The sequence below is a fragment of the Daldinia caldariorum genome (assembly GCF_022478825.1).
Source record: "Daldinia caldariorum strain CBS 122874 unplaced genomic scaffold F4812scaffold_24, whole genome shotgun sequence".
In the NCBI taxonomy this organism is placed as follows: Eukaryota; Fungi; Ascomycota; class Sordariomycetes; order Xylariales; family Hypoxylaceae; genus Daldinia; species Daldinia caldariorum.
The window spans coordinates 240166-247101 of record NW_025953060.1 but is presented as its reverse complement, the minus strand read 5'-3'; the positions used below and the strand labels follow the sequence as shown (position 1 = coordinate 247101).

General features: G+C 47.8%; 3 protein-coding genes across 3 annotated transcripts; 2 read left to right on the top strand and 1 right to left on the bottom strand.

Annotated features, from left to right (window-relative positions):
• Window positions 1-103: 103 nt before the first annotated feature.
• Window positions 104-2066, bottom strand: F4812DRAFT_231341 (glycosyltransferase family 4 protein). Its single transcript, XM_047930537.1, has 2 exons — window positions 1865-2066; window positions 104-1811 (listed from the first exon to the last, which is right to left on the bottom strand). The coding sequence occupies exon 2, from the start codon at window positions 1631-1633 to the stop codon at window positions 158-160; it is 1476 nt and encodes a 491-aa protein (XP_047786108.1). The 5' UTR covers window positions 1634-1811; window positions 1865-2066; the 3' UTR covers window positions 104-157.
• Window positions 2067-2780: 714 nt separating this feature from the next.
• On the top strand, window positions 2781-3136 carry F4812DRAFT_231331 (uncharacterized protein). The gene has a single exon (XM_047930536.1). It carries the CDS (start codon window positions 2870-2872, stop codon window positions 3062-3064), a length of 195 nt encoding a protein of 64 aa, XP_047786107.1. The 5' UTR covers window positions 2781-2869; the 3' UTR covers window positions 3065-3136.
• Window positions 3137-4158: 1022 nt separating this feature from the next.
• Window positions 4159-6299, top strand: F4812DRAFT_463354 (UDP-glucose 6-dehydrogenase; the record flags this gene model as incomplete). The annotated part of the gene is made up of 3 exons (XM_047938194.1): window positions 4159-4372; window positions 4472-4986; window positions 5055-6299. The coding sequence occupies 3 exons, from the start codon at window positions 4159-4161 to the stop codon at window positions 6297-6299; spliced, it is 1974 nt and encodes a 657-aa protein (XP_047786106.1).
• Window positions 6300-6936: the final 637 nt, after the last annotated feature.

Here is a 6936-nt window from a genome sequence, read left to right as displayed (position 1 = left end):
ATACAATAAAACCCCCCCCCCCGTCAACACCCTCACACCCACTAAAATTAAAAAAAAAAAAAAAAAAAAAAAAAAAAAAAAAAAAAAAAAAAAAAAAAAAAAAGGCTTATATCGGAATCGTAATTTTCGGCCCCCTGCGAACGATCAATAGTCTTCCTCAGCGTGTAAAAGCCCGCGCCCCATACTTCTTGACCAGATGTCCAATCTTTGCGAAGAAAAGGTAGACAGAAACAGGTGCCCAAATGCCGGTAATGGCAAAAAGCGCACAAGCTATCTTCACCTGAACGATCTTGGAGAGTAGCCAGTTCTTAATCGGCGACCGCGCCTTCGAGGCGTCTAATTCTCTGGTCCGTTCGAATTCCTCGATCGTATCTGACATCCGCCAAGCGACCTTGTTGCTGATTCGCTCCCAAGTGGCACCGCACGCGAACGCCCGGCCAGCTTGACTAAACTGTTCGCGGAGTTTCCAGTCTCGCCCAAGCAGCAGTACCTTTTCCACAAAGCTCCCCACATCGTCAGGCGCGGTGAGAAACCCGGTCCTTCCGCGCTCGATGATGTCGCTAGGCCCGCCTTCGTCTCGTGCGATCACCGGTACGCCGCTCGCCAACGCCTCCAGGACTACCAATCCAAACGTCTCTGTGATGGAGCAGTGGAGGAAAATATCGGCCGAGGCGTAATGCGTCATCAGGTCTTCTCCTATTTTAAACCCCAGGAAGATAACCTTGCCCTTCTCGATGAGTGGCTTAAACATGTCCTTAACTTCGTGAAAGACCACCGGGTTACGATTTCCGCCGACGATGACGAGTTTAAAGTCCAATCCCTTCTTGTCCAGCTCCGCCGCGGCATTTGCGAGAAACCCGAATCCCTTCTCGCCCGCTATTCGCGAACAGGTGAATAGTATAAGTTCTCCATTTGGCGCCCATTCGTTCCTCAATGATTGGCTTTTCTTGCGAGGATTGAACCCTTCGGTGTCGACTCCTCTCCTCAATACCTCCAGTTTATCGGTTGGCACGTTTGCGGCTTTTTCCAGGTATGTCCTAACGGATGTGCTGGGGTAGAAGATGGTCTTTACGGAGGAGTCCCGAAAAAGGTTACCCTCTGCGAAGCCGAAGACTCGACTCGCGATCTCTCCCAGCGGCCAGGGAAATAGAACGGTGCAGTATCCTGCCAGGTTGGTCTGGAAATTGCATATCACAGGTATTTGCAGCTCCTTCGCATACTGCCGCACCTGAAACATCACCTGAAATCCCAACGACGCAGGGCTAGCTAGGTAAATGAGGTCCGGGGGTCCTCCGAATGTCCTCCTATATATCTCGGAAAGTCGTACGGGATATGCCACGGATAGTTCGGGATTAAAAGGCAGAGGGTAACCTTTCAGCCGTACTTCTTCACGGAACAACCCATTCGTGTCGCCAGAGAAGCCAATCGGGTTGAACGTGTTGACTTCTGTATGGTTATACGGCGCAACTACCGAGACGAGTGTCCCGTGAGATCGCAGCTGGTCTACCAGCATCTTGGTGGTGCGCGATACGCCGTTCACCGGGCCGAGGCTCTCGGTGCATAGAAGGATACGTTTCCCGCTCAAGCCTAAGGGGAATCTGTCCAGATAATGAGGTATCTGGCCCTCCTCCATGGTGAAAGCTTCAAGAAGCGAGTTACAAAGCGAGTAGCTGTCGCCTCGAACCTCTCGGACGAGTTTATCGCCTGAGGGGTAAAGGTAAAAAACTGGAACGCTTCTTCCTTCTTCAACTCACTAAATCAGGTCTAAATAGTGAGCTAGAGCTGTGTTGATAGCTCTGCTTCTGTTTCAGCTGATGGGTTAATTAGTACATTGTCATATAAGCCGTTGTCGGGATGCATTTACACCTAAACATATGTAGGTTAGATTAGGTACCTGTTATGTGTTTATCAAGGTGTGGCCGGGATATGGCTCGCACGCGACGTAATGCTGCAGGTGAGGATACTGAATTCCGAAAACCCGAAGAATCCCAGTGATCTTGCTGGATAGAATGACGAATACTATGTTAAAAATCGGAAATAAAAGTCATATTTAGAAGCGAAGGACTAGAAAACTGGAATTTCGTTGGAAGTTTCAGCTAAAAGATGCCGGCCAGCTGGGGTAGACGATGCTGAACTTTGAGTAAGTGATACATACTCTCTCAGCGGGTTATGTCTCGGTTGATATCAACAACGAAGGTTGGTGTTCATTCAATCGCATCAGTTAGCAAGGAGGTTCGAAGGAATCCCATGGTTTCGGCACAGGTTGGTCTGGTGGGCATAGGAAGGCAAGGTATGTGAAATATGAGTTACCTTGAAGCGCCGTCATACTCGAATAAACACATAGATAGATATTCGTGTATACACGTGGTGGATGATATACGTTGTATGTGTGGTTGGGAATTGGTACGGTAAATCTTGACTCGAAGATTCAGAGTGACTCTGGGCTAATGGTTGTTTGTTACACTTTTTGTCTTTTTTTTTTTCCTCCCCTCTCCTCCCTCCTTTTTTCATCTTCCCGTTTGTTTTTATCCTTACCATCTTTGCCCAATAACAAACTCTATTGGAAGCACACGCCAAAGAGTCGGTGCACCAATCATCCGGCGCATTGGCGGCACATTTCTCAAACAAACCGGACAGAGCAACTTCATCAACTTAGATCTACGCTAAAACTTATCAAACCGTAAGACGTGTAAGCCATGACGGGAAATCCGGGGTCTCATGAACCTTACAGCTAGGTACCTAAGGTTAGGTACTTACCTACCTTAGGTAGGTAAGTATGGCTCGAACAGCACCTAAGCGATATCTGGATTAAGATTCATCAAGCAGGTGTACAGGTACAGCACGGGCTTTTGAGCCTTTGGGAGAGTTGATGTCACACGATGAGGTTATCCAGTTTGTTCTCACATTCCATCATTTACGAATTAACATCCTACTTCGCTCCCCCGTGTGCCTTATACCCTTATCCGTTGGCTATTTATCTCTTGGTAATACTGACGCTATCATACTTGAAGTATTGCTATCTTCGAGCATCCTCTTCCGGTTCAGTCTAGCTTTTCGCATTTGACTATACCCGCACTAGCGGTAGGTATCCTAGCCACGAGGCGGGTATAAACTCGTCTGCCTTGGAAGTTTGAGGGGATGTCCTTGCTTTAGCTTCCTCTCAAACCTCCAGCTCCTACATCCCGTCGCTTTGAATAGTAGGCCGGCGCGCACTTGTCATATTTATAGAGTTCACCAGACTGCAACCTAACTTCCATTAGACCCTAAACAGAGTTACGCGTAGGCATCTGCATGCAGGGCTCTTTTTTTAAAAGCTATGCCTTACAACAGCTATCTTTGACAATACGTATATCAGGTACACTGGCGATACAAGGTAGTATAAGGACTTGGTACCTCCTATACTTCACTTATCAATGGCGACGTACTTGCGTTAGCTCGTGCCCTCTATTCAACTTACGGTAATGGGCTAGGTCCCTCCTATTTGCGTCTATCCGATAATAATAATGACCCGTGGTATAGAGTTGAATGGAGCACTGGCGCTACACTCTCGCTCAGATCCGCCACTTGCGTCTATAGTATGGGGTCTTACAGAAGCTCAACACGATTACACATCCATTCACCAATCTAGGAGGCAAATATAATTAGCTTACAAGCCCTTCCGTAGAGGGGCTCTCGGTTTATTTTTCAGTCATCTGGCGTTGTAAAAGGTTAGGTATGTTTCTGCGAATAAACTTAACCCGGTCCTTGGGGATGTGTCCAAGAGGTCTGGCTCTTCTACTTATAAGTATCCATCCTTCCGCTCACCCAGGCATACCATCTTGTGACTGCCTTCTACACGTTTTCCTATAAATATATAAGTTCCCTCCCAGATTTTCGTTTACTAATTCTGTGAGTAACTACGCCTCACATTGCTTAAACGGCTTCTGCTTATCGGCATATATCTGCATTGCTACTACAAATCTCCTCAGCTACCCAAACTACCTCTCATTTACGAATCTTCTGAAGTGGATTCAAAAAGTTTTCGTCATCATCTTTCGCCCTTTCACGTTTCATATATCGTGTGTGAGATCACGAGCTCGTAAGGCAAATTGGCTTGTCTTGGGTTTCAACTTTTGCATACTGCTGTCGTGACCTATTCCGGACTCCGTTTTCGCTACCATGGGTTCCATCTTCGCGCCGAAGCTCACTGCAGCGACTAGAGCTAAAGGTGGTAGCGTAGTTAGTGATGATTCAACAGCTCCTACGAGTCCAAGTTCATCATCTAGTCTGACGTTTACTCCTGGATTAGCTGCGGACTACGAGCGAACCAACCCGTCGCGGACGATAACACATCGTGTTCGCAGAATATGTTGCGTTGGTGCAGGTTATGTTGGTTAGTTTACACCCCTCCTCTTTGCAAGATCGTCTCTAAGACATATACACATCTCCTCAATCATATCCCATCGTGCTTCGAAGCTAATGGATTACCTAGGTGGACCGACAGCTGCTGTCATCGCCTACCACAACCCGGAAATCGATGTTACTGTCGTTGACAAGGATAAGCAGCGAATCCAGCGATGGAACTCGAAACATCTGCCTATTTACGAACCAGGATTGGTTGACATTGTCCGCATCGCTCGTGACGGGGCGAGAGGGGCTGTTTTCCTCAATAAGCCAACTGATACTAGTGTCGACTCGCTGGACCTTTCCGCCGCCATCAGTTCTAAACAAGGTTTCGTGTTTTTAAGAGAGAATATGATCGTGGATGGTAGAGCACCTAATTTATTCTTCTCGGACCGGGTTGCACAGTGCATTGGCAAGGCGGATATAGTTCTCATCGCAGTCAACACGCCAACGAAATCAAAGGGGGCTGGAGCGGGAAGCGCTACTGACATGACAGCTTTTGAAGATGTCGCCGTCGAGGTCGCAAAGCATGCTATGCCAGGAACCATTATTGTGGAAAAGTCGACTGTGCCTTGCGGGACGGCAGAGCTCGTCCGGAATACCGTAAGTTCAAGTCTATCGTACGACAGTTGAACAGAGGAGAAAGTCTACCTGCTAATAACTTTTATTAGATGGCAATTCATCGCCCCGGAGTTCATTTTGAGATACTCTCGAACCCAGAGTTCTTAGCCGCGGGTACAGCCATGAAAGATCTTATGCATCCTGATCGCATACTTATCGGTTCTATAAACACCGCATCTGGTAGAAAAGCTGCCAAAACTCTAGCAAGTGTTTATGAAGCATGGGTCCCGCCATCCCGCATCATCATGACAAATGTCTACTCTTCAGAGCTGTCAAAGCTTGTCGCAAACTCCATGCTAGCGCAGCGTATCAGCAGCATTAACTCGATCTCTGCCATCTGCGAGAAAACTGGAGCAGATGTTGACGAGATCGCAGCGTCTATCGGTAGCGACCCTCGCATCGGAGACAAGTTTCTCAAGGCCGGGATTGGCTTCGGTGGAAGCTGCTTCAAGAAGGATATTCTCAGCCTCGTATACCTGGCCGAGTCCCTTGGTTTAGATGAAGTCGGCGAATACTGGAGGCAGGTGGTAAAGATGAACGAGTACCAGCGCGATCGCTTCTCTAGGCGCGTGATTCGGTGCCTGAATAATACTCTGCTTGGAAAGAAGATCACCCTGCTTGGATACGCATTTAAGGCCAATAATTCCGATACGAGGGAATCACCGGCGCTCGAAATCATCAAGACGCTCCTCGAAGAGCGCCCCAAGGAGATTGCGGTGTTTGATCCCTGCTGCAACCCTGTGGTAGTGAAGACGGAAATCAAGGGGCTTCTCAGTGGTCAACCGGCTCTCAAGGAAGACGGAGGGCCGATCGAGATCCATTGGAGCGCTTATACCGCCTGCGAACGCAGCAACGCCATCTTGATCACAACCGAATGCGACGAATTTCGAAGCAGCCGGACCTACGCGGGCGGGTTAGGCTTACCCTTGACGTCGCCAAAAGCAGTCGATCCCCGGCCGTTACCTAATCCACCAACGGAGTCGGATCTCATGTCACTCCAAAATTACTCTTTAAGCATCGCGCCGGCGAACACTTACCCCGACAACGACCCTTTGAAGCGGTATAGACCACAACCGGCCTGCGAGAGCAGCTGCCTCGACTGCCGCTTGATCAAGGCGAGCGGCTATTCTACGGCAGGGAATTCTGGCGAAAACAGACCTAAGGAGAGGCTGGATTGGAGCAGGATCTCCTTGGGTATGAACAAGCCGAAATGGCTGTTTGATGGCAAGGGCATCATCGACGCGGCTGAGCTCGGCGAATTAGGGTTCCGTGTTGAGAGTATTGGGCGTCATTGAGAGAGAACTACGGCGTTTTTTTTTTTCCTGTTCTATTTCTTTTTTCTTTTACTTTGACTTTCAAAGTCCTTTTGGTATATATGGTTTCTGATTTCTGATTACGTTTTGCTGCTTGCTGCATTGCATATCATGGAGGGATACCATAGACCATGGAAAGGGTCTAAGTTATTGGGTTACGCTTGGACTGGATATACCTTCATAGAATCCCGTTGGTCCCCTTTTGGTTTTATCGTCGTTACTGGAGTCAGTGGGTTCCGAGAGGATAGCGGCTTTCTCACCAAGGAAGCTCGTTGAGGAATATGTTGTTTTTTTTTTAATAAGAGAACTTGCTGCTACCACTGTATACTATTACATCGAGTTTGATCAGCGCCTATAATATGATCAGATAGAAAACATTTACATACTCGGATCTCGATCCTTTTGTTTCCAGCGGTAGGAATGTACCTACAGGTACCTATGAATGATATATTAAGGCTTTTTTGTCTAATCAAGAGGCTCTTTGGCTTCCGCTGATGAGGCGTGCATATTCGAGTCTCCTATATCAACCATCCAGCGTCCCTAATAATAAGATGTAAAGGGGTTTTTTCTACAACTCAGCCGCAAGAGGTGAGCAATAATCTACCTCCTAATTCCTCTT